Here is a 26,596-nt window from a genome sequence, read left to right as displayed (position 1 = left end):
TTTTCTAGATTTCCAAAGTTGGTAGAGATGTAAGCAGAAAGGCTTGTAGTTGTAGAATCCACATAGAATATATAAACGAGAAACAGTTCAAACGATTTTAAGACTTTTCTCAGGGCTCTGGAAATAACTGTGAGCCATTTACCTTCTCACTGGCACACTGACATTAATGGGAGGGGGTCAGCTCACGCCCCTCACTGTGCTGTCTGAGGGTAACCCCGCCCTCTCGGGACACGCGGGGACAGCGAATCAAGCAGATTTGTGAAGTGGGGGGACATCATCCGCAGCAAGAGAAACAGATAGAAAGAAGAGGAAGAGGAGACCCTCAACTTGGTTCCCCGTAGTGGAGCAGCTCCTCCTGGTGCGGTGCAGTCTCGGCTCTCCGCCGGACCGGGCATGCACGACCCGCCGCGGAGAGAGTGATCCACGCCGCAGCGAGCAAAGATGCAGGCGGAGGACATGGAGGTACCTATCATTAATAACCTTAACGATAACGGCGACAGACAGAGGCCGAAAGGGAAAGATGTGTTCAAGGATCAGCAGAAAGAGTCGGAGGTAAATGCGAGAGGCGATGTGTACATTGGGGCTGTCACAGCTTGTAGTAGGTGCGTGTGTGTGTGAACGTGTGTGTATGTTGTTGCTGGGGAGCTTTCAGATCAGCTGAATGTCCTTATTCCATGCAGTGTCTTGGCTCGAAAGCGTGCAGGCATGCGGGCAGACGGGGATGTGTTATTTTGGCAGCTGAGTCCTAAAAATAACCCGGTAATCCTACAGCGGTGCTGCATGCAGGTGGTGAAATGTGACTGCTGCTGCCAGGACCACTCAGCAGCCACCAGACACGCATTTACAACAAAACACTAGCCTACTTTACGCTCTCTAAACATCACCAGTCTTATAGGTTTTATTGACATCTGGACCATCCAATTTTTTAAAAGAATTAGATCATGTGTAATGTGAATAATAATTGAGATGTCTGGTTTAAAGCTAATATTTTGTTAAATATATATATATTTTGAAAAACAGTCTTGAGAATGAAAACCCAGTACTGTGGATTTCCACATCAGGATTTCACAAAATGTTTTTTAAAAGCACTTTGAGTAAAAAAAAAAAAACATGCTAATTCTGCTTTGTTTGTATTTGGGTCTGTGACATTACAAGAGGCACGGGAATCAAGCCGATTGATCTCAAATTTCAAAAAAAATTACATATCCAAAATATGAGCTTTCAAGTTTGATATGGTCTTGTTTGCAAACTACTCGTATATGTTGTTTTATTTCAAAGTTGTTGTTGTTTTTTATTGAAACCTTTTATTATTATTTTTGTATTATATACACATTTACAAATGACAAAACAGAACAAGAAATCACATTTCTAAAAATGTGACATTGTAGAAATAATTCCCAGCAGGCATTGAAGAGGGCACCATTTTACTAAAATGGGTTTCAAATGTAAAATGTTTGATTGAAGTAAATTATCTTACAGGGAATAGGTTTCACAAAAGGACTTTTAAAAGCATGAAATGTTGTCAAACATGTCGCTTAACTGTAAATAAACAAATTTTACGCAACAGATACATGTCAGTGTAGTTTACATAATATGTATCCAAAATTTAAAGACAAAAAATATTTGACTTTTTTATTTTTTAGCTCCAACCAGAATACAGCAATTCCCATTTGAAGAATATATTTGATTAAAAACGTGTAAAAACAAACGATAAAAGTTCAAATAGATGGACTTGAGAATTCATGCCTCTTGTGATGTGATCAGAGTCGTGCATATGGGAGCTTGTTTTAGAGAGTAGATAGTCTATCTTAAGAAATGTTTTATATATATGTATAAAAAAATGGCAGAACAGATAGAAAAACTCCATGGCATGTTATTCTGCAGGTGTCCATTCATATCTTAAGACATTTTGGTTGATTTCAAAGAAGAGTCTGACTTGTAACTTTAAGTAATGCGTTAAGCTAAAAGAACTATTACTTCATTTATGCATCGTATTGCTACTTTTTCTTGTGTTTGAACCCTGGAAATCAACTTTGAATGCCTCCTTCACTTTCTCAGCCCTCATCAAGCCAGCACAGCTGAGTTCATGTCTATTAATGATTCTCCTCATGCAAAAATAACAAGAAGATGAAGCTGTGTTGCTAGGCCTGCCGAGTCCAGATGTGGTACATTAGAGATTCTGGTTGTCAGTCAGTGCTGTCATTCAGCTCATGCTTTGAAAGCAGCGGAGGGGGTGTTTGAGAGAATTAGAGCAAATTCGTCTCACAGCCATTGGATTCTGGGATGGGCAGGGCCGAGGAGGGGGTTGGTTGATGGTGTCGGTGGCTCCATGGCTCAGGCGTTGAAAGCTTTTATTGTCAAAGCTGTGTTTAGATGCTCTGCGTATGAAGTCGTGGCTGTGTGGAAGTTAGTTGTTTCTGCCGGTTCCAGTGGTCATCTGTTGTCTCTGTGGCAAGTAAGAAGACAGGATGAAGAAGGTAGGAAAAAAGGCAAAATGGACTTGGTGCGAATGCAAGCTCTCACTTTTAGGATGGTGGATAAACATCTCCGTTCTGAACCATGTCTCGTTCAGATACTTAAAGGGATAATTCAGATTTTTCAGAAGATTTTAAACCTGCCTGCTGTTGTCAAGTCTATTAGTGTATTAACTTGGACGAACAGATCAGGTTTGGAGCTTGTGGTGAGCATTTGTATTCAGCCCCCTTTAGTCTGATACCTTTGATTAAATTTCAGTGCAACACATTGCCTTCAGGAGCCACTTAATTCTCAATTAGACTCCAGCTATGTGTAATTTAATCTGTGAATAAATCCAGCTGTTTAATGAAGGCCTTAGAGAACATTAGTGAACAAACCGCATCATGAAGACCAACACACACAGCACACACATGTCAGGGTGAAAGTGGTGGAGCCGTTTAAAGCAGAGTTGGATTCTTACTCGTATTCCTCCACTGAACCAAATCCTGAACTTTCCTACTGCTGTAGCAAATGATTTCCTTACTTATTTGCACTTTTACGTGGGTCTTTTTTAAGAGCAGTAATGGTATGGAATGGTGTTATTTAGCCAGTCCTACACGATGCTGACTGAGTGTCGGCATGTATTTATAGGAGACTGTTAATGAACGGCAGCAGACGGTTATTTAATCGGGATGGCTGACTCAGAGAGCACGTCCTTATTTACGAATCTGGGCTGGGCCCCTCAGGGATTGTTTTCATAGGGTTAAATGCAGCTAACTCTCCGAGCTCAGAGCTTCAGGTGACGTCAGGATTGTATTTAATCCTCATCCGCATAAAATTAGACTTTTGTTATTAATCTGGTGGTCAGGCTGCTTCCCTTATTTGTTTTTTTGTTTGATGTATTGGTCCATAATGTAAAAGATTTAGAGCACTCTTATTATGATCGGTTCCTGTTTACGTTCCAGTGTTGTCTTCCACTTTCATGCCATGATGTGTCTTGCACAACCTGTTTTCCTGCAAATTGCTTCCTTGTCATACGCTTGCCTGAGTGTGCAAAGAAATCCGTCAAGCTTGGATCTTGTTACCTCGAAACCAACTTTTAAACTTCTTGAAACCCTTTCTTCCTTGTCCTGAAGGTAATTTTTTTCTTATTTTAATGCAAACACTTATAATACATTTGCTGCAGTTGCATTGAGCTGCTGAGCATTTTCTATCCCATCACATGTTGGGTCAACAGGGACCCCCCCATCCTCCCTTCCTGACCACAGCAGCTAATCCTCTGTGAAACCGAGGCGGCCATATTTGATCGTGTGCTCCTTCCATCCTCTTCTCTTCTCTCCTTTTCTCTCCCCTCTCACTGCTGCATTGCCGCTGCTCTTTGTTGCAACACCAGACCACTTTGAGGCTCCTGTAACCGTTCAATTACAGGCTGATTAATTCAGGAGCCGCACATGTCCCACAGAGAGCACCTGTAAACTGTGGGGCAAGGCTCTGAGGCAAAATATGCAAATGGCTAATCAGCACGGCCTGAAGCCGGAACAGGCAATATTAATAACCTGAAAATCCAAATGAGGAGACAGAATGAACCAGAAGAAGAGAGTGTGTGTTTATGTGTTGTTAATGGGTGAAACAAAAATGTAAGACAAATGGTGCAGAATAATCTCAGGACAATGGGAAACTTTGGTGTGCAATGACACTGTCAGCTGGGTCATGCCTATTCTATACCTGGGTTTAAGTTATAGGGATGAATGAAAGTTCAGAATGATTCATGATGGGCTAATTTGGTTGTTTTTCCCTCAGAGCTCCATGGAGTCTCCAAACCTGGAGTTTGAATATGGAGACTCGGACATGCTCACAGCTGAGCTCTCAGGTAGGAGTCAAAGGTCACTGAAGTCCCTTCATCTGCTGCATGCTGACCTTTTTTCAAGCACTGCCACCCTTTCATATTTTTTGTAAAAATATGTAGAAAAGCCTTAAAGGAGATTGGCACTATGGCAACTTAGCCCAGCGTTCACTTTATGCTGCAGCTCCCAAACTACTGTATAAGCTAGGACGAAGTTTGTTTTTATTTTCTATCTTCTTTGCCTTCCTCTTCACTGTCCGTTGTGGCAAGATGAACTTACGTCCTGTCTTCCAGCCTTGTTTGTCACAGCTCAGCTGTTTCAGACTCTTTGTTTTTGCTCAGGCTATAGAAAAGGGCAACTGTAGGTCAGTAGTTTATTTTCTTGGAGCCACTTCCTGAACTTTGTACCCTGATATTCCATCTTTCCAAGGGTGCATTCACACCAACCCTTTAATCAAATTCTTGTTCATTTGCCTAGAAAGTCCAGTTCTTTTGAGGACGGGTGAATCTAACTCCAAAAAATAAAATCTGGTTTGCATAAAAACCTTTGTCTCACTCTACTAATTTTTTGTTCACATTTTGTGAAGAAGTTGTGCTCAGAGGTTTTTGTGTTGTTTCCTTCAGTGGTTCGTGGTGCAGCGCCCCAACCGTTGAGGTGGTAAAGGGTTTGTTTCATTTGACTCAATGCAGTGTGAAAGTGAATCGCACCAGCTGAAAATGCAACAAATGTTGCAACTTTGGTCCCCAATCAAACCAAACCCATCAACGTGTGTGAACATCCTACTTTTGAAGAGGCTTTTTTTTTTAATCAGGGGTGCCAATATAGCAAATCCAACCATATCCAAATTTTTTTGATTGACCTTGGCTTAATTTTGAGTGACTACTTTAGGCTTCCATCCAGCACCAGTCTGTGTTTTGTACGTGTTTGATTTTGAGTCATGATGTTCACGGCACGCGGCGGGCCATTTGCCAGAGTCTTACTCACCCTGGTGAGCATGCAGTCAGTCACAACAGCTCATCTCCTTGAGGTCAGACGATAACGAGTGCTCTGAGAGCAGAAGGAGACTTGTAGCAGTGTGACAACTGGATGGATGCCCACGAAAATGATCTGATCCACATCAATTTAGACAGAAGCTGAGGTCTTTTCTTCTGTAAGTCTAGCCAGAACCAGTTATCCTCTTTTGATTCAGAGCCTGGTCTAATTAGCCTCCTTTAAGGAGTTGACATGCTTTGCCTCGTTTACTGGCACATTTTAGGTCAGTTTCACTAAAGAATTTTTTTTTTTTTCCTTTTTTTTTTCTCCGAAGAGTTTTTGCGGCGCTAGTGGCTCGTATTTGTTTGTACAGTAGGCAGACAGGAAGGAGGGTGATGAGAGGGGGGAAGACATGCGGTAAAGGTCGTCGGGACCGGGAGTCGAACCCGCGACGTCCGCGTCAAGGACTAAGACCTCCAAACGTGGGGCATGCTAACCCCCTGCGCCACCACAGCATGCCCCTTCACTAAAGAATTTAAGCCAGGCGTCTTCAGTTTGCTGTAAAGCTTAAAGGATTACAATGATTGTTGACAGGAAGTGGACCTGGAGAGTCAAAATTATGCTCTGGTGAGAGGCTTTGTTTTAAACACCTGCCTGACACTAAATGAAACCAACTTCGAGTTTTCTAAGTACAGACAGAAGGGGGTTGTAGTTACCAGTAGTTACCATCCCATCCCCACTCTCCACGGTTACACATTTCTTCTGTTTTGTCTCGCTTAAATTTTCAGCCCAACATTAAGAACAGATAGATATAATCAGCATAAATTAAACAAAATTCATTTAAAAAATAAAAGTGTTTTTAAATTTGTTGTGGAGAATATTTGGTTCACTTTTCTTTGGAAAATTTGTTTTATTTTCAAGCATAAATTTGAGCCTATACTTCAATTGAAGTACTTCATAATTTTTCTTTGAAACATACAGGGAGACACAACTGTACTTTTTTGACAGGAAAATTGTAATATTTTGTTTCATGTTTTCTGCAGAGCTGTACAGTTACACAGAAGAGCCAGAGTTCGCCCTGAACAGAGACTACTTCGAGGAGGACTTCAGGAGCCATGGTAGTGTTTCTCTCCGTCTTAATGTGTCTGACTTGAATTAAATTGGAATTTATTGAATTTATTTTGGTGATGGAACAAAGATCAGACTTAACACCTACTAACAAGAATCAGGTATCATCGAGCATAACAATACAAAAAAACGAAGAGCTTATTTCCTTATTTCCCTATAAAACTCAGTACAAACATACATTAACAGACACATTACTACTGAAAACAAATGGAAGGAAAGAGATGGTATAAAACTTATACTGTTCTTAAGAGGACTTAAACCCTAAAGAACAGAATATCTGGACACCTACACTTAATTTAGTTACTGTTTTATAACCAGGTAGGAAAGAAAGAAAAAAAAAAGCTGCTTTTCTCTTTAAGGTTTGGGGATTTAGCGATATCTCTACCAGCCAATCATGGACTTTATGTAACTCAGTGCTAAGCATCTCCTCAACCCAGTCTGCAACCAATAAAACTGAATCACCAGCAGATAAAGTGACTGGGAGAAAACAGAAGCTTCAAAATTGTTCAGAAATCACAAATAAAACAGGGAGCTAAGGATGGTTCCCTGTGGTGCGCCCAATCCCAGAGCTTTTTCACTTTCAGATTCCAATTTACTTCTACCATTTGACCACCCAAATTGTATTTTTCATTTCTAGATCAATCCTGTTTTTGCTTTTTCTCCCCCCCCCCGTTATTTGTCGACATTTCATTTTAGCGAGCCAGAGGGTTTCACCATAAAAAAATAAAAGAATAAAAAACACACAAAGCACTCACTGTGCTCCAAAAAAAATAGCATGTACTATTTTTTTTTTAATCAGAAGTGCTGCTCTGTCACCTCGCCTCCGAATTGATGGGTAATAAATAGCAGGATTAGATGACGGCCTCTGTGGCTGCTGCTTCACAGAGATGCAGCTCAGGGCCGCCTGTTTGCACCGTGGTCTTTTCATTAGGATGAGTGCGTTGTGTGTGCAACCGATCGACAGGCTGGTTTCCCTGCTTGACTTGGGCTCTGCAGTGCATGTGAAACTGACAGGCTGCTCATCAATCTTTTATGTTGCTGCCCCATGAATTCTCAGGAAGAGAATTCACGAACATAAATTACAGTAATAGAGGAGACATGTCTGATTGAGGCCTTTTGCAGTCTTTTCTTTTTTTTTTTTGAGACAGGGCTGAAATTAAAAATCTTATTTTCATTTCCTGAGAGCACACAGAGTAAGTCTCAGCATCCTTTAAAGGCTATCAGTTCTTCCCCGATGATGATGATGATGCTTAGTGTCTATTAAAATTGATCAAATAAACAGTCTAATAATGGATCACAGTGAAAACAGGAAAAGCATTTTGCTTTGTTTTCCTTCTGTAGAAGTGTACTTATTGTGTGTGCCTCATTTCCTGCTGGGTCTTAATAATCTTTTCTAATTTCTCATAATAGCACCATCAGTTCCTGTTAATTAGGGCTTTCTGTGCTTTCAGATACTTCCTGCAGCTAATGCAAAGGGATGGCACTCAATATGCCACTAATAACACACAGACTGGAGCAGGAGTTGGCCTCCCCATTCACATCCGTACTCGCTAAACAAAGTTATTACATAACTGTTATTATTATATACGGTAATTATTAAATCAGAAAGTAAGGAAGATGATGGGCCTGATCACGAGACAAGTAGGACAAATCATGTGTTAAGGCAATCGGGAGATTACTGGAGAAAACAAATGATGTTTCAGAGTACCTGGTTTTGACTTCTTAAGTTTAGAAAAAGAAGTGGGCCCAAAACAGAGCCTTGGTGAACCTCGTGATTTGGCTTTTTGTCCATTTCACTCAAAAATAAGTAAAAATAATTCCACAAAAAGGGTTGTTGAAGCAGATGTGTTATGGTGAAGAAATTTGTTAAGTCAGGGGATGATGAGCAGTGCAATTTATTGACTATCAATTTGATAAAAATCCTAAAATGTTTAGAGATGTTCTAGAAAATGTAGCACCTCCAGGGTTTTAGGCTTATCTTGTCACAATACCAAAATATTTTCAAACGAAGATTGTAGTTCAGAATCTTTTTTTTACTTCGAGTCATACAGAACCAACATTTTCTTGTTGAAAGAGGCAAGATCACCCTTGTTTAAAAAATATATATATAATAAATGTAAAATGAAAGTCGGTTGTGTGTATTTCTCCAAATAGAAATTTAAATGTTTCAGATCATTAAATTAATTTTAACACCAGACAAGGATAACTTTTTGTAAATACAAAACACAGTTTTAAAATTAGGATTTATTTTATGGATTGAGGGAAAAGGTTCCCGTTCATCACTGTGGAGATGTTTCTTTTATAGAATGTCCTGCCATAGCATCAAAAATGGATTTAAGGTTAGACTTTGAATAGGCCATTTCAGTTGTTCCTTTATTTCCACTAGCCAAGCAGTGATCACGCCCGGGTGTGGCAAGTTCAATTGTGGTTAAATATATTTTCACGCAGGCCAGGTAGCTTTCAGTCGCTTTTTCTCCACCCGAGAAATTGAGTCATCATTTGAAAGCTGTTTTTCAGATTGCTGGTATGAAAATGTGTTGAGAACCATGGAAATAAAGCAAAAATAGAAGCAAACTGTGTGTTGCAGCACGAGGCAGAAGGTGGACGGAGCTGACGGTGGACGAGCAGAGGGCGTACGTCATGAGACTGCTGGACGCGCTGGAGGTGACGGACAGGGACAAGAGGCTGAAGGTGGCCAGGGCCATCCTCTACCTGGCTCAGGGTTCGTGCTCCCAATCCATCACCAACAGCCTCAGCACATTCAGCTCTGGAAAAAAATTAAGAGACCATTTAAAAAAATCAGTTTCTTGCATTTTACTTTTTATAAACATATGTGTGAGTAAACTGAACATTGTTGCTTTATGCTATGAACTACTGACAACATGTCTCTGAAATTCCAAGCAAAAAATGTTGGATTTATTTGCAGAAAATGAGGAACGGTCAAAATGAGAAAAAAGATGTTATTCAGACGTCAAATAATGCAAAGAAAACAAGTTAGTATTAATTTAGAAACAACAATACTAATGTTTTAACTCGGGAAGAGTTCAGAAATCAATATTTGGTGTAATAACCATGGGGTTTTCAATGGGACTCAATGCAGTGGGATCTTAATTTTTCCAGAACTGTGTAAGTATAAATGTGATAGTGTTACTCCAAAATTCTATCACTTCTGCCTTTAATTTCTTTTCACTTTCAGACCTTTAATTGGGACCCCGCACTAGCTAAACTACTGACAATCAGTTGGTTTGTGTTTCATTTCTTTTGCCAGGTGTGTTTGATGAGTGTGACACAGAGGTGGATGTGCTCCACTGGTCCAGACACAACATCTTCGTGCTTTACGACATGGGCATCTTCACAGCGCTGCTGGAGCTGCTCAGCATGGAGATAGAGTAAGCAGGAAACACTAAAGACCAAGAGAAAATTGTAATTTACATATGGATACTTTAAAGGGTACTTCACGCCTCTTAGATTTTCTTGTAAATATGTGGTTAGTGCTGCTGGTGTCAGCCTTCTTGGGAATGTACTGTAGTTCTGTAAGCTTCACCAAGGCACAGTCTAATTACAAATCTGTACAAGTGAAACAAATACATGTAGAGTAGTGACAGATTATGTTGGAAAATAAATTAAAAAAAATAACACTCTTGATAAGACTTGTTGCTCATAATGTAATTATTACTTGTTTGCTGCAAGTTATCTTGTATTCCTTTGCAAGGATTTTCAGACTTTCTTGCGATTAAAAAAAAAAAAAAAAAAAAGAACCAATATTTCTTTCTACAGTAACAGCCAGGCGTGCAGCAGTGCAGTGAGGAAGCCTGCCATCTCTCTGGCAGAGAGCACCGAGCTCAGGTAAGTCATTCGAACACACGAATCGCAGCAAACACGACTCCTCGTTTGTTTCAGATGAAAATACTGAGAGATGATAACTAGAGGAAACTGACTCTTTACTGTTTGTTCGTTTTAATTTCTAAGCTTCTGCTTCTTTTGGTGGAAATGATGCTTGACCAAAGTAGGCCGAACGCCACAATCACACTCTTTGCTCAGATGACACACTCAGAGCTCCTTCTGTGCTCTTTCTGGATAAATGTGCACAAATAATTACCAGCTGGAGAAGCAGATTTACACCCAAGTAGTTCTAAAGAACTGATAAGTGTTGAATTAGAAGTACTTGCAGCATATAATTGTCAGCAGTGTTTTGTACAGTGAAATATCTGAGGACACTGTACAAGCATAGCAACTGAATTAAAATGATTCACCAAATAAAATAAAACAATGTAAGTAGAGTATCTAATCTGCCAGCTTTGCACATTTAGAGTCTGACATTTTGTATACTTTGAGCAGAACTGCTCAAAATTAGTCAGACTGGACAGAGAGCACTTGTGAATTGTCCATTTTCAAGTCTTTCCATTGATTTTTAAATGAATTTATATCTAGATCTAGGTCTAAATTCTAAATATTAAAGACTATGCTTCAACATTAGAGTGTGGCTGTTTGAGGACTTTGTCCTGTTGAAAAGTGAACCTTTGCCCAAAGATCAAGTTTTTTGTAGATTTTAAGACATTTCTGGAATTTAGCTTGAAAACTAGCTAGACCCAGACTTCCTAAACTAGGTTTTAAATTAGATTTTACTCAAATATATTTAGGTAATCATGCATTTTGCTTCATTTGTTGCTTATTTTGATAATTACACTGTCGGTATTTATTTGTAATTTTGCTACAAATCACAAGGAACAAACAGGAAGCTGTAAGCCTGTTGAAATGTGCTTCTGAAACCGCTTTTCTGTGTGTGAAGGCAAATGAAATCCAAACAATCTTGATAGATTTTCCACTGCCTGCTCCTTCATGATGAGAGAGTGTATGTTCAAGAAAGAATGGCTTGAAAGCAGCGGTTTTAATAGCTGACTAAAACATGTAACCTATGATTGTTATGAACAAAGATGTACCCTGTAGGAACACATGGAAGTTACATGACAAACCATGTAAATGAAGTTGACATAGTTATATTTACTTCAGCTATTAATTAAGCTTCAAACAAATGATTAAAGTAGTAATTTATGTTTTTTTAAAGATTTCTTTTGGTCTTAAAGTTACACCATAATGGTGGTGAAACTGTCTTAAAAAGCCTTAAACCTAGCTTATTGTCCTGTCCCTACTGGTGGGAGGGGAGCGTTCCCACATCATGATGCTGCCACCTTCATGCTTCACTGTGGAAGTGTTTATTTTGGGATTTCCACTTTCAGTCCGTCTCTAATATTCCTTCCACTTCATAATTATGCACTCCAATGTGAGATATGAAAAAGTTCAAGAGGTACGAATGCTTCATCAAAATACTGTAACTAAAGAGGCTGCTGAGGATTTGATCTTGTACTAAAACAGAAACGGTTTGCAGAATCACCTGCAGCTTCAAGGACAAAACCACCCTTTGCACGATCTGTCTAACTGTATCATGTGCTCAAAATCTCAGAGTGCTCCTGAGCATCATGTACCTGATGGTGGAGACCATTCGTGTCCAAACAGAGGATGACCGACCCGAGTGGAGGGCAGCCAGAGAGACCTTCAAGAACGAGCTTGGTGTGTGTACGCAGTGTGTTTGCACAGCTTTTCTCCTGACTGTCGTCGTTTCTAACCCGCAGACTCTCGTAACAACCTCCAGGTTCGCCTCTGTACAACGGAGAGCCCTTCGCTCTGCTCCTCTTCACCATGGTGACCAAGTTCTGCAGCATGAACGCGCCTCACTTCCCTATGAAGAAAGTGCTGCTGCTGCTGTGGAAAACTGTGCTGGTTGGTGCAATAAAGCTACATTTTTTTCTATGTTCTATGAGCTTTAATGTGTTTTATTATGATTTTATGTGATTGACCAAATAGTTTTAAAATGTTTTTTCAGAAATAAATCTAGTAGTGGCAGCATCATGCTGCTACTGCATTCTTTTCATTGACGCAGAGTGGCGAGTAAAAGTCTGCTGTTAATATCTCTGTTTTATTCTATTCATCTTTTCTTTTTATATTCAGCAACCAAAGAGGTTTCTGTTTTATGTTTTATAAATACGTCTAATTTTAATAACGTGAGAAAACTTGAATTTTAGTATTTTGAACAGCTGAGTTGGAAAAGTCAAAACGTTGCTAGGAAAAAACAGAGAAACTTTATATTCACTTTATATTAATCTCAAATTTTCTAAAAAAAAAAAAAAAAAAAACTTGGAAATTTCTAAGTTTCAGAAATCAAAACATTTCAACTTTTGACTCAGAAACTAGAAAATTTGTGAGATCATTAATTTTGTCTTACAAATTATTGACTTTTCAAACTCAAATTTCTGAAATTATTCAAAAAATTCCTGAGTTTTTTTTTTTTTTTTAGCAAATTTTAAACTTTTGTAGCTCAGAAAGTAGCTATAGTTTTTTGGTGGAAATTTACTTTTTTTTTTCTAGCCACAATATCCCTAATGCGCCATTATCCAACCCCCTTCATCCAAGACAAAACTGAGCTTGTATTTAGCTGCTTATGACTTAATCATTAAACGATAAGATTGATTGATTAATTCATTAATAATATCTGAGAATCGCTGCTCTTATGTCCCGCTTCCCAGTTCACGTTGGGGGGCTTCGAAGAGCTCCAGCAGATGAAGGTGGGGGCCCGGGAGCGCCTCAGCTTGCCCCCGCTGCCGGAGGACAGCATCAAGGTGGTGAGAGCCATGAGGGCGGCGTCTCCCCCGGCCTCGGCCATGGAGCTCATCGAGCAGCAGCAGCAGCAGAAGAGAGGCCGCCGCAGCCGCAGGGTACACGCATCCAGACCTGCTCACACTCACACATACACCCCCCCACACACACACGCACACACCTCAGCTGTTTTGCTAACAGCTAACCCCTCATTAGCATGGAAGAGTAGATCTTCTGCAGCTTTTCTCTAACTGCTTCACCAACATCATCAGTTCCCTGCTGTAAGTCAGTGACCGAAGATGATCTTGGTGGGATTCCCAGCCCTCTGCTTATTATTTATTATTATTTTTCTTTCATTAGAGCTCTAACTGCCCTCTGGTTTCTCATTGCCCCTCTTCCTTCTGTCCCCACAGAGTGCCTTTGTTGATAGCTTGGAAGGAGACAGTCCCTTTCCCAAGAAGCAGGTCTTTACCCACAAATTCCCTTCTCTTTTCCTCCTGCATTTCCTCTTTGCACCGAGCTGGACTTTTTGCACTCCTCTCCCACTTCCCTGCAGTCCCACTTTTCTTCTTCCTTTCTGTTAGTTTCTTTACTTTCTCCTCGTATGTTCTTTTCGACTCTCATTATCCCACTTTTTCTAATTCCTCTTCTCTCTGTCTGTGCTCTGTATTTCCTCCTTCCCTGATATTCTCCTCCTCCTCCTCTGTGGGCAGCAGGGTTGGCGGAACAGGGCTGACTTGCTGGCTGTAACCATCGGCTCCGGCGTGGTCACTCTCTCCACTCTCCCATATAGACAGTTCACTTCAGACATTCACTTTAGGAGCATCTCTCCTGCAGTCTTCATCACATTGCGGCTAGTTTCTTTTAGCTTCAAAACAAGCCACCGCGCTCTGTAGCGTTTCGGCAAGGGGCCACTTCCTTTAAAATGCATTCATTGAGACTCTATTTCTAGCTTGAACTTCTCCAAGCTCTCAACTGGATGTAATTGAAAGCGGTGGCCCTCCTAACCCCGATAGCAGAACTCCGGCTTTGTCGTTTCACTCAGCAGAGAATGGCTTTTCCATATAGAGAATGGCTCCCCACACAGTTCCACCTGCTCCTCTCTTCTCATCCCCCCACCACCATCACCTTCCCACCACACACACTCTATGTACCCGTCACCTCTAGTTCCCCGATTGATGCACCATACATCAGCTGCAGTAGTCCAGCTAGCAGCCAGAAAGCTTGCTCATGCCTGATGCTTGCACCGTTGCCATTCACACACTGTGTGAGTTTGTGCGGTTCACACTCGGAATGGGATTGTTTGGACGTGAAAACTCGGTGTTGGCTTGAGTTGTGTACCTTTTTCTTCTGATGTGCTCCTGTGTGGTAAGTTCAAAACGACACGCTGCGTTTGGTTGCTGTGGAAACGTTCTTTTTGTCCCCCACTTAAGTCAGACTACTGCGAGCCGTCAGCCCCTGAGTTTGATTTTTGAGGTTTTAGAAAAACTTTCGGCATTCAGCATTCTGATTTGTCTTCCTATGCAAATCAGAAAATATGATGGATTTGAGAAATAATGATCTAATAACAGTAACAGTAAGAGTCTGGGTCTTTTTTTTTTTTATTCCACCTCAAAATCCCTTGAAGTGATTCTGATTTCTGGCAACTTCGGTGGTGGTGGTATTATAATGTGGGAATGCTTAGGTTGGCTTAACCTAAAAGGTTATCTGCCAAATATTGCAGGGTGCTTTCACAAGAAGCCAATATACCATCAATTGTTGCCGATTCTGATCAATAGTAAGAGTGATGACAGTATCACAATGTGAGAATGTTATTTTATTGTTTTTTGGGGTTTTTTTCTTTGCTTGGAGCCTAGAAAATAGGGATATATGCAGAATAAAAAGCATAAATATAAATTTTCTTCAAGTTCTTTGTGGTCAAAAATTCTTAATTCTAAGCCCTTGCGATTTTTTTGTTTAGATTGGACTTAATCCCATAACAAACAGCAACAAGAACATTTAAGGTTTTTTTAAATTCAGAAACATTAAAACGATTTTCTGACTTCTTGTTACATCCTCAATCTACATGTAACTACCAACTACTGCCTTTAAGCATGAGCCAGTGAGTGGAATATATATTTTTTCTTTTGTAAACCCAGATAAGCTCCTGTGGGTTTATTACACGTGCCGCAGGCAAACAGGTGTTATCGTCGTTTAATCTGTCCTCCTCTCCGGTGTGCGTGGGTGTGTGCAAGTTGCACTTGACTGACGTGTTCCTCGTCCTCCTGTTTGTTTCGTCGCAGCTGTTAAAAGGCAAATGATGGAAGATTTCATTCGTTCTCATAATCACGACTCAAACTCTAAATTGTCCTTTTTAAAAATAAAAAAAAAATCTGCCATTATATTAGAGTACGGCAGTGTGGGCTGGTAAGTTTAAGGAGACCTGTCGATGTTCTTATACTTTCATCCAAAAAGCAACTGAAATAAAGATTAAAAGATGATTAGAATGTTGTTGGTTTTTTCCAAGATGGCACATTTGAACTCCCATAAATACAGTCTCACCTTGTGAGTGTTGACTCCCTGTCCTCTGTCTCCCCTTCCAGCCCCTGGTCAAGCAGGACAGCCTGGACACCTACAACGAGCGGGACCCCTTTAAGAACGATGACGCCCGTGACGAAGAGGATGACCCGGAGGACACCGACAGCGGCATCGAGGGGGAAGTGGACCCCCTGGATCGGGACGTCATCATCCAGCTTCCGCCTCCTCCGCCTCCACTTAGACCCCCAACAGAGAGGGTCAACTTCCCCAAAGGCCTGCCGTGGGCCCCCAAAGTTAGGTGAGCGTCTCATTCACTGAAGGATTTGAAAAAAAGTTGAAAAAGCTGGAATTTTTGTTGTTGTTGTTGAAGATTTTATTTCAGTATAGGGCTGAAACGGTTAATCGTGATGAATCGATTATTGAAATAATTGTCAACTAATTTAGCAATCGATTAATCGTTAACTGGCAAATACAGACAAAAGCTAACTAATATCCATTTTGCATTTACAATAATACTAATAACAACTTGCCTATTGAATATGTTCTACGCAGAACTCAATGACATAGTTTTAGCTTCATCCAGTTAAAATTCTGTGAAAAAAAAGTCTGTTTAGTATCTTTTGCTATCCAATTATTAACCAATAAATCCAAAAAACACATTTAACAGATCATGGCTGAATTGTGTTGTTATTGAATCCAGCAGAAATAACTGAGTTTTTCGCATGTTGTTAGAAGGATATTTTTTAGCTTTACTTTCATCCTTTGCTACAAATCAAGTGTACACAAAAGCAATACTATGCTATTGCATGGTAGGTAATAAAATGTTCATTTTCTTTTAGTATATTTCAGATCTTGTATAAAATACGTGTATGTATGTATCTATCCGATTAATCGATTAATCATTGGAATAATTGATTAGTAAAATAATAGCTTGCTATAGCACTATTTAAATTTTTAAAGAGGAAAATTAGATTACAGAAAAAGAAAATCCTCAATATGTTATTGAATTTTTACATAAACACCCACAATTTCTAGTATTAGTCCGTTTTTGTTTTTTTTTTTGGTTTTTTTGGTCAAATCATGAAATTCCTGAACTTCAGTCAGAAACGTGATGTTTGTTTTCCATCCATTTCCTAACGCTGAAGCCTGAAAGGCCGTGTTGTCAGGACTAATTTTCCCTACTTTCATATATGCCAGCATATAAAAGGTTAAAATTAGGTCTAAATAAAAATTCCTTACAGTTTTCTCTCTTTGCGCTCAAGCAGCAATATGCTCTCCATCTGTTTATTCCAGAGAGCAGCCTGGGTGCTTCTGCAGGGTGCCGCTGCTGCTTCAGTACGCGTGAATAATGTCTCATCATAGCTGTGCATCTTTTATCTCTTATCAGAACACCTAGCTGCTGGGTTTGTCTTTCTTGAGCTGTGCTGATTCCTGCAGGGCCAAACAGGAGCATTTACTCCACCGTCTGATTCTTTGTATTCACAGGGAGAAGGACATCGAGCACTTCCTGGAGACCAGCAGGAACAAGTTCATTGGTTTTACATTGGGAAAGTAAGTGCGCTGCTCCTGAAGGTCAATCAGTTCATCACTCTGCCAGGTTTAACCCTTCGGTCTCCCATAGTGACACGGAGACCCTGGTGGGGTTACCCAGGCCCATCCATGAGAGTGTCAAGACCCTCAAACAGGTGAGTAGGCAAACTTTTACTGTGTTTTGCTTTCTATAAAAACTTTTTACAGTGCTTCGAGAAAACATTGGGACCTGCAGGTTTCTTCTGCTTTTGCTTTTTTTCATGGAGTTTTCAGGCCATAAATCAATCTGGAACATCAAACTTAATAACTGTTTGACTCTCACTTTGGTTTACTGGAGTCCAATCAACTGAGAAATGACTTTGTAATCCTTTCCAGACTAATATACGTCAATGACTTTGTTTCTCATGTGTTGAATCGTGGTAGGACTGAAACGATTAATCGGTTTAATCGTGATTAATCGATTAATCAAAACAGTCATTAACTAAGTAATTGATCAATCGTTAACTGGAAAAATAAAGCTTTCTTTGAGCAGTAATTAAACCAAAATTTTACAAAATATATTTACATTTTGCCTTTCTTAAGTGGTTAAATGAAAAATCTGGAGACTATAGATATTTTTTTATCCGATTAATCGTTACAATAATCGATTACTAAAATAATCATTAGCTGAAGAATGCGGCCTCATGTTTTGTCATGTGAAATTTACTACCCTACTTCAACCTGTCTGACAGGTTTTATTTAGATAAATTACTTTTCCACAAAGGTTGAGCTTGGCTTTCAAAGACTTTTCTATTCAACATATGATTTTTGAAGTTTCTCCGGTTATTTTTGCCTTTGTCGAAAGAAGTCGGACGATCCACAAAAGCAAAACTAAAAAGACACCAAACTTTTTCACAGTCTAAATAACAGAACGGTTATTTAGAACCATTACAGCAGCTGCCTTGTTCTTCTCTTCTCTAGCACAAGTATGTGTCGGTATCTGAGATCCAGATGAGGAGAGAAGAGGAGCTTCTGCAGTGTCCACTCAGTCTGGTGAGCTGCTGTTTCAATTTCTCTTCATTCATCATTATACTTGGTTTAAGCTCAAATTAAAACTCTAATTAAAGGCAGCTCTGTTAGAGACTCAACATAGTAATTGCTTGTCGGATGTGTGTGTTGTGCTGACAGGGTGAGGAGGAGGTGGAGGAAACCCCTGCTGAGATTCTATACGTGGGAATGCTTCCTAATCTCTCGCAGTACGTGGTGAGTGGCTCTTTATTAACTTCTCATTACTCGTACCCCCTCTGTGAAGGAAACCTGAGCACTTTTTTCAAATGTAGCTGAAGCATTTCAGCCTTATGAATCAGACTGAAAATGTAATGGTGTAATAGGACCAATAGGTGGTGCTATAATGTGTTACACATGCTGAGGCGGGGGGAGGGGAGGAAACTGAAAGTCAGATGCAGCTTCTTTTTTACTCAATTAGACGCAAGTTTAAGTTTTAATTCTTGAATAAAGCTGATACAAACCCCATTCTACTGACTACTTGAAATTAGTGATTTTACTGTCATCTATTTAGTCCTTCCCTGTTCCCTATTACTTGTTGCCTGTTTTTAGTAACCATTGGAGCCCTTTTTTGGAATTGTTACAAAACTAGCACAGTTTCTTTCAAAATAAAAGCAGTGTTTTTGTTGTTTGTAAACCAGTAAAGTTCAAAATGCTTACGAAAACCTTTATTTCCATTCACTTAAATGCATTTGGGAATACTGCACACAGTAATCCTAACCAAAACATAAAGATGTATCCAGGCAGAAAGTGGTGAACAAATATTCAACTTCACAAAATCGTTAATATGAAACAGACGCACTTTGAGCTTCATTTGGTAAAACCTGGAAAGACCCTTCCAGGGTAATACACAAATGTATTAAGCAACCTGTTAATGGATAATATAAACTTGCCCGTTTTCGTATTCTCGTCAGATCGCCCTCCTGAAGCTCCTGCTGGCAGCAGCGCCGACATCCAAAGCCAAAACCGACTCAATCAATATCCTGGCTGATGTGCTGCCCGAGGAGATGCCGTAAGCGCACACCTCCTACACACTTTTTTTCTTTTGTTGTTTGTGTTTATTTTCACATCACAAATACCAAAGTTTCCCATGAATTTATGGCAGATTTTTTCACACTGGGTAGACTTTTAAATATGAAGTCCACCCAAACCAGGGAATGCAAGCAACAGGAAAGGAAGCTGAGGAAGGAAGGATGGAAGGACCGGCAGGAAAAAGTAATGACAAAAGGAGGGAAATAAGACAATAAGATAGCAAATAAAGTCTACAAATACAAATATTTAAGTTAGTCATTAGGTAGGAGTGACTTATTGATCAGGTGACTTTTACTCCACAGAATTTGTCTGCTTTCGTCACAGTTTGTCTAACCATAAAGACAGAAAGTTACAGTTCTCGTCAGTTTGTATTTTTGTCCAAAGGAGGCGCTGTTGAACATAAACCGCTTTGTATTATTTATATGTTGTTGGATGTCTCTGACGCAGTCAGTGGAAAAAAGAAACATTTCCCACCCAATATGTCACACGTTTGTCTAAGTTATCCTTGACTCCGAAGGAAGAGCCTGGTCTTCCTCCTTTTCTAGACATATTTGTGTCATACAAATCTTATGGATTACAGTTAATGGGTGTGTGTGTGTGTGTGTGTGTTTGTCCTGCAGCATCACCGTCCTTCAGAGCATGAAGCTGGGGATTGACGTGAACCGTCACAAAGAAATCATTGTCAAGGCCATCTCCGCCCTGCTGCTGCTGCTGCTTAAGCACTTAAAGCTGAACCACATCTACCAGGTACCAGCCATCAGCGCAAGTGTTCCCCTGACCTTTGACTCCATACTCACAACTCCCAGCCCCACAGACATCATCACTCCATTCCGCTATGGAGGGACGCACCGATGTAGATATTTTCTGTTGCTATGAGGAAACGTTTTTTATAATCTCCTTCAGTTTGCTGCTGAGTCGAGTTAAGATGATGGCTCCCTCTGCTGCCACAAAGAGGAACTGCATTCATTAAAGTATTTTGCAAATATTAGGGCCCTATAACATTTCACAGAATTATCTGAGATCTACAGTTATTACTTCAATGGCAGGTGGAAGAAATAAAAATAAACTAATGTCTTGATCATTACGGGAGTGTGCACAAGTTTTTGCTTTTTGCACGTTTTTTACGCGACAAATATTTTGCTGTTCAGTTTTAAACTCTAAAGCATTTTTAAAAAGGAGTCTTCTATGTTAAAAACAAGACTCTTAGTTTTGCTCCTAATTTTCTCATTCTTATTTTAAAAAATGATGGGGAATCACAAGCATTGGTTCAACAAAACCAATGTTCTGTTGAACCAGCGAAGTTTTGTTATATTTGTGATCCAGAATAACAGTGAGTCTTGATCTGTAGCTATTGTTTTGTTCATTTTGTTTTTCATCCACAGCATAATTACATACTCTTGCAGTTAATAAATATGATCAAAAAAGGGGAAAAAAGTGGAATTTGTAGAAAAATTAAAGATTTAATATGGTCCTGCTTTTCCTTCCACTTCACAATTATGCATTACTTTGTGTTGATCTGTCACATTAAATCCAAATAAAATACACAGATTTGTGGTTGTAAAGGCACTATATATTTTACATTATTTGACAACAAATAAGCTAAACAATTCAGGTTAGATATAAAAAATGGAAGTTTAACTCATATTTAATCACTTGACTTTTAAATCCTGATAGCCCGCTGCTGAACTGATGCTGTGTGTAATTTTTCTAAAGCTTCTCCAGCAATGTGAAGGATTTATATCTCTGCTGCATGAGAATAAAATCCTCCGACTCTTGACCTTTTCCACAGGCAAAAACCTTATTAACGAAACGGGATTATTTTCGATCTTTGAGCATTTCCTTTTCCCGCAGTTCGAAATAGTCTCCCAGCATTTGGTGTTCGCCAACTGCATCCCGCTCATCCTCAAGTTCTTCAACCAGAACATCATGTCCTACATCAGTGCCAAGAACAGGTAGGAAACGTCAGCTCACATAATGAATTAAAAATGTTGCAGAACGTTTCGTTACATACGTGAAAACATGCGATGTGTTGCAGCATATGCGTGCTGGACTTTCCCCACTGTGTGGTCCATGAGATGCCTGAGCTCACGGCCGAGAGCTTGGTGAGTGACAGAAAGCGCCAGACGAAGATCAGCTAGCATCTCTGCGTCGCTCTGACTCGGCTGAGTTGCGTTTGTTTTGTTTCTTTTTGTTTTTTTAGGAAGCAGGTGACAACAACCAGTTCTGCTGGAGGAACCTTTTCTCCTGTATCAACCTGCTGAGGATCCTCAACAAGCTGACCAAGTGGAAACACTCCAGAACCATGGTGTGTGTGTAAGATGTCTTGATAAGCCAATAGCACCCATGACGAAAATGTATGGAAAGCTTTAATGTTTATGTATATTTAAGTGCAACAGTGTCATTTTGCATTGATTCATTTGAGCAATAATTGGAGCTTTTTATCACCTTCTGAGAGTTTTTGTAATATTTGTTTACATCTTTTATATTCATTATATCAGAAAATACGAGCTTTTCTTTTTGCTAAAGTTTTATGCTCTTTTTATTTTAAAATTTAGAAATAGAAATATTACTGTGGGTCATTTGAAATATTTTCTGTAGTAGAAATGTAAAAAAAAAAAATATTGTACTTGTCTGTTTTACTGTAATGTAACATTTACGGCTTTTATTTAGCTACACTGAGAGCAAAAATGGCTCCTTAGATTATAAAGGTGGCAGACCCGGGATTTAACCCAGAGGCCTTATACTTCAAAGCTGCGATCAAATTTTTAGTTCAGTGTTTAGATTTTACAACAAACGTTTAAAATACCACTGTTCATAATGAGAAAGACAAGAGAACATGACTCAAGACAGGACAGGAAATAGCTACGAGAAAATAGCTGCTTACTTAAATTTTTTTTGTTTTGTTTGTTTAGTAAATGTCTTCCTCCTTTTCAGATGTTGGTTGTTTTTAAGTCGGCCCCCATCCTGAAGAGAGCTCTGAAGGTCAAGCAGGCCATGATGCAGCTCTACGTTCTCAAGCTGCTCAAGATTCAGACCAAGTATCTGGGCCGCCAGTGGAGGAAGAGCAACATGAAGACCATGTCGGCCATCTACCAGAAAGTCCGCCACAGGCTCAATGACGACTGGGCCTACGGAAACGGTAAACATGCGTTTCTAGCGGCTAATATTTTGAGGCTTGAGGTCTAAAAGATCTCAAAAAGCAATGCAACTCCATGTGCCTAAAACAAAAAAAAAGACAAAGATTTTTAAAAAATGTCATTAAATGTAATTTTGTGTTTATTTCAGGGTTATTCCTTTCCAGTATTAAAATATGTTTGGTTTGTAACATTTAAGTGTGATTAAAAAAGGCAAAAACAGAAAAAATTTGTCCATTTTTTTAACAGCGTTTCCCTCCTCACAACGCACAATTATAGTATTATTGTGCTCGCTGAAACATAATCCTGCACCAGTCTCTTGCAATAATCTGGGTGGTGTTGCCATAGCAACATAGAGGGGGCAGACTTCTCAGGGTCACTATTTCTCATAGGAGAGTGATTTGTCACCATGAGAGAAGCACAGATTGATAGGAAGAGGACATATTACATGGAGACGAGCAAATGTGGACACAAATGTCCTATCTGAAAAAGTGGAATTGATTTCAATCGACACATGCTAATACAAGTTCTTCTCCTGCTCTCTGTCACCAGATATCGATGCTCGACCTTGGGACTTCCAGGCGGAGGAGTGCGCCCTGCGGGAGAGCATCGAGAAGTTCAACAGCCGGCGCTACGACAAGAACAAAAACGGCGACTTCGCACCCGTGGACAACTGCCTGCAGAGCGTGCTGGGCCAGCGCGTGGAGCTGCCGGAGGACTTCCACTACAGCTACGAGATGTGGCTGGAGCGAGAGGTGTTCTCTCAGCCCATCCAGTGGGAGGGGCTGCTGCAGAACCCGTAACGGCCGAGGCTGGGAGGAGGCGGAGGCGGCAGGGAAACGTGGCACTGCAGAGGTCAATTAAAAGTGTGGATTTTATTTCAGAAGTTAGCTAGGTTTCGCTGAAAGACGACAACAATGGTGTTTGGTCAAATCTCAGGAGGAAGGAGAAACGCAGGTAAGATCAGGTCGATTTGATGCCGCACATATACATTTTCTACAATAACATGTGCCTAAGACTACTGTGAACACGTAAGCACATAAGAATGAAAGTAGCAGCTCAAAAACCTTTCAGATTGTTGTAGCACGACACTGTTTCGACCAGTTCTACTGCCCCCAGCCCCCGCCAGTCCCTCTTCTTTAGTAAGTCGGTGCTCTTCTGATTCCGTCATTGTTTTATTTATTTTTAACACTTTATGGGAAACATTTTATGATGTTTTTAAAAATACACGTTAAAATCCAATTTACTTTTATATTTCGAAACAAATTAGTTGGAGGTATTAGGTTTTAGATTGTAAGCAGAAACTCAAACATTGTTTTATCCATTTTCTTTAAAAAAAGAAAGTTGCAAGAATAATATAAACAAAAAAAATACGGTTCTGGGAGCTACAGGAAAATAGGGAAGCAAAACCAGCTGTAGGTGTATTAGTTTATTTATGGATGTTGTTTATGAAAGGAAAGCAAAGCAAACACAGTTAAAGGAATGTCAAACAATAATTCTTCTTTTTTTAAAAAAAAAAAAAAAAAAGCTATATGCTGAATGCTTAATATTAAACTACAGAACTGACGGGGAGAATTACTTTCATTTTGAGTTTGGAGTTAAACTTGCAGACACAGCTGTCGTCCATCTGCTATACATATCGAAACCTGTCAGCACTTAGAGTTCTGGATGGTTCCACAGGAAAGTTCAGGGAGATGAAATTCAGACCTGTCCTGCATAAAAAATAAATTTAACAGGTCACACTTGTAAGATGGGCACAAAATTATGTGGTAATAAAGCTAGCTACTTACTGATATTATGTACAGTAGGGTTAGCATTGACTAAACTGTGGCTTTTCTATGTTGTTGAGGGACGTTTTTTGTGTGTCATAAAGTAGTTACAACTGAGAAAGTCTGCAGATTAAATAAGCAACTTCAACACAGTTTTCAACAGCCACTACATTTTACTTTGTGGAGTTGCTTCCCTGAGCCTTTCCCCTGAACCATCTGGGTTTCTCAAATCTCAGCAATTAGCACTTAGATGGAACAGCTGGAAATCTGTAGCGACTCTGCTCGACACCATGTTTATCTTTCCAACTACAGCACAATATGTAACTGCTCAGCACACCGATGGTGGGATTTGATTGCTACAATAATTGGTGCTGTTTTTTTTTTTTGTTGCTATTCTTCCTTCACTTTGGAGTACCCAAGCAGGGCACCAAACCCAGTTGTTACGCACACGGACGAGCACAGTGGGATGTTTTGATGTCATTTTTTGGTTTGTAGTGTACTCGCTCTGTGGGACAAGTTCCTCCGTGTCTTTGTATACAGTAGGATGCTCATCTTGACGCTCGGCTGTTTGCCTTTGTGTACAAATTGTGCATGACCAACATTTTCTCTGCACCTGTATTCAGACATTAAAGGGATACTTCAGGATTTCTGAAGCGGAGTTGGGTTAAAAGGTAATAAGCTATCAAAATCTTACATGCAGTGGAAAATAACTTTGGTGTCTACATTAATATAACTCTAAATAAATTGGTTTGATTTATCCTGAATGACGACGTCAAGAAAGTTAGCGACTGCAGGTAAGATGTTATCAGCTTGCAACCTTTAAAAAAAGAATCTTACTTCAGAAAACTGTATTTCTAGCTCTATTATCATTATTCTGTTTTCCTGTTAAAGTCACAATTTTCTTCACAAAGAAAATAGTTTGAAAATAGTATATATTCTCAGGTTTATGGAGATAACATATAGCAAGAGTTTTAAAATCTTCCTCACCGTTGTCTAGCTCACTACATGGAGAAAAGTACACAGCTCCGCTCTCATAGTTCAGTACAATAAACTTTAACTCCAGAAGGTGTACACAGTAGTGAAGTCGCATTTGTCAGCTGCATTTAATTTCTTTATATATATATATATATATATCTTGTGCCAAATTTGAGTGCCAGCTCCTATTTGTTAATTATGTCGACACTTTTGCATTGAAATCACTACTGGAGGTTTGCAATACAGTTGTTTTATTTTCTACCTTTTAACTGTACAATCAAAAAAATAATAGCTGTGTCTTGTATCTTGTACAGTGTTTTACATGAGGTGTGTAGGATTCTGTGGAAGTCAGTACAGTATCTATGTGTGTTTGTATTACTCTTCCATATCTGTATATTCTGGATGGTGTTACTTCTCTTTACTGAATTTATTCAGGGGTATGTGCAATTACAGATCCACAGAGGCATTATACAACAGAGTGATAAATTACAATATCAGAGTTACCTATTAAAACCTGTCTAAAAACTTTATTTGCTTCTGATCTGATTTTTAAGCATACTTTGTGCGTTAAGCCAAGTGTATTCGTGCATGCTGGAGGTCAGGCGAAACACATCCACTCAGGATTCGGGAGTAAATAAGAGAATAGAGAACTGACTTCATCCACTTTCCATTAATATTCCTGGAGTAAGAGTCGGAAGTGAAGTAGTTAGAAACAGCCGATGCGCCCAAAGCGGAACCTGTCCGATAATGTAATGTGTTAAATGAAGCTGACGCAGGCAGGCACTTGCTGTGTTGAAACACAGAAAGTGACTCTAGGCTACTTGAAGCGCTAATTTCAGATATCTGCCCGCTGAACTGCAGATATTCTGCTCATGGACCCTTGCTCTTCGGCTTAATCAAATTAATTAGCTGGCACTTCATTATATAATTTTAGTATATAACAAATCGAGAAAGAATTTATGTGGGATTTCAGACAGACCAGAGTGAAAAATTAAGTGGATAAAACAAAACTACACAGAATGACAAACAAAAAACGTTTTAACATCTTGAGGCAGGAAACCGTGCAGCAGATTAGCAGTTCTGCTTTCTTGTTGTGGCAGTGTTTGCCTCATGGCGGCAGTTTCAAACGTTCATGCGGTGCGTGTCAGGAGCAGGGCCGGATTTAGAAAAATGTGGCTCCCCGGGCGAGGGCCAGCTTGGCGACCTCACCACACAAGCTTCTTTTACACATGAAAGAGAGAATATATTCATATTCATTCATATTCACATTCATTCACCCCATGAGTGTTTCCAAAATGGCCTTTGTGTTTTAAAAACAAAATTTATTATAAACTCTGCATCATTTCTACTAATTTATTCATCCTTGCAAGGAAATAATCCAAAATGTTAATCAATCTGACACAATGTAGCGCCAAAGTCAACACGATGCAAAATAAATTTGAAATTGTATATCTTGGCTTTTCACTCTGCTCATTGGAAATTATGACTTGTTTACACCTTAAATCCTTCACTATGCCATTTCTAAACCCATGAAGCAAATAAACGC

At 39.6% G+C, this 26,596-nt stretch overlaps 1 protein-coding gene across 5 annotated transcripts; it reads left to right on the top strand.

Moving 5' to 3' along the window:
• Positions 1-139: 139 nt before the first annotated feature.
• strip2 (striatin interacting protein 2) lies at positions 140-25,578 on the top strand. Of its 5 annotated transcripts, none has more exons than XM_028043911.1 (22): positions 140-552; positions 4,255-4,324; positions 6,314-6,388; positions 8,986-9,120; positions 9,667-9,787; positions 10,176-10,244; positions 11,860-11,966; positions 12,049-12,176; positions 12,980-13,168; positions 13,463-13,513; positions 15,632-15,864; positions 17,052-17,117; positions 17,188-17,251; positions 18,057-18,128; positions 18,264-18,338; positions 19,055-19,152; positions 19,793-19,919; positions 21,024-21,124; positions 21,208-21,274; positions 21,373-21,477; positions 22,107-22,311; positions 22,859-25,578. In XM_028043911.1, exons 1-22 carry the CDS (start codon positions 442-444, stop codon positions 23,107-23,109), a joined length of 2,520 nt encoding a protein of 839 aa, XP_027899712.1. In that variant the 5' UTR covers positions 140-441; the 3' UTR covers positions 23,110-25,578. The 5 variants fall into 5 exon arrangements, with proteins under 5 accessions (XP_027899712.1, XP_027899714.1, XP_027899713.1 ...); XM_028043913.1 differs by having other exon boundaries at positions 149-462; XM_028043914.1 differs by lacking the exon at positions 140-552 and adding an exon at positions 2,367-2,477.
• The last annotated feature ends 1,018 nt before the right edge of the window (positions 25,579-26,596 follow it).

This window comes from Xiphophorus couchianus, chromosome 17 (genome assembly GCF_001444195.1).
Source record: "Xiphophorus couchianus chromosome 17, X_couchianus-1.0, whole genome shotgun sequence".
In the NCBI taxonomy this organism is placed as follows: domain Eukaryota; kingdom Metazoa; phylum Chordata; class Actinopteri; order Cyprinodontiformes; family Poeciliidae; genus Xiphophorus; species Xiphophorus couchianus.
This window is presented reverse-complemented; position numbering and strand designations above follow the sequence as displayed.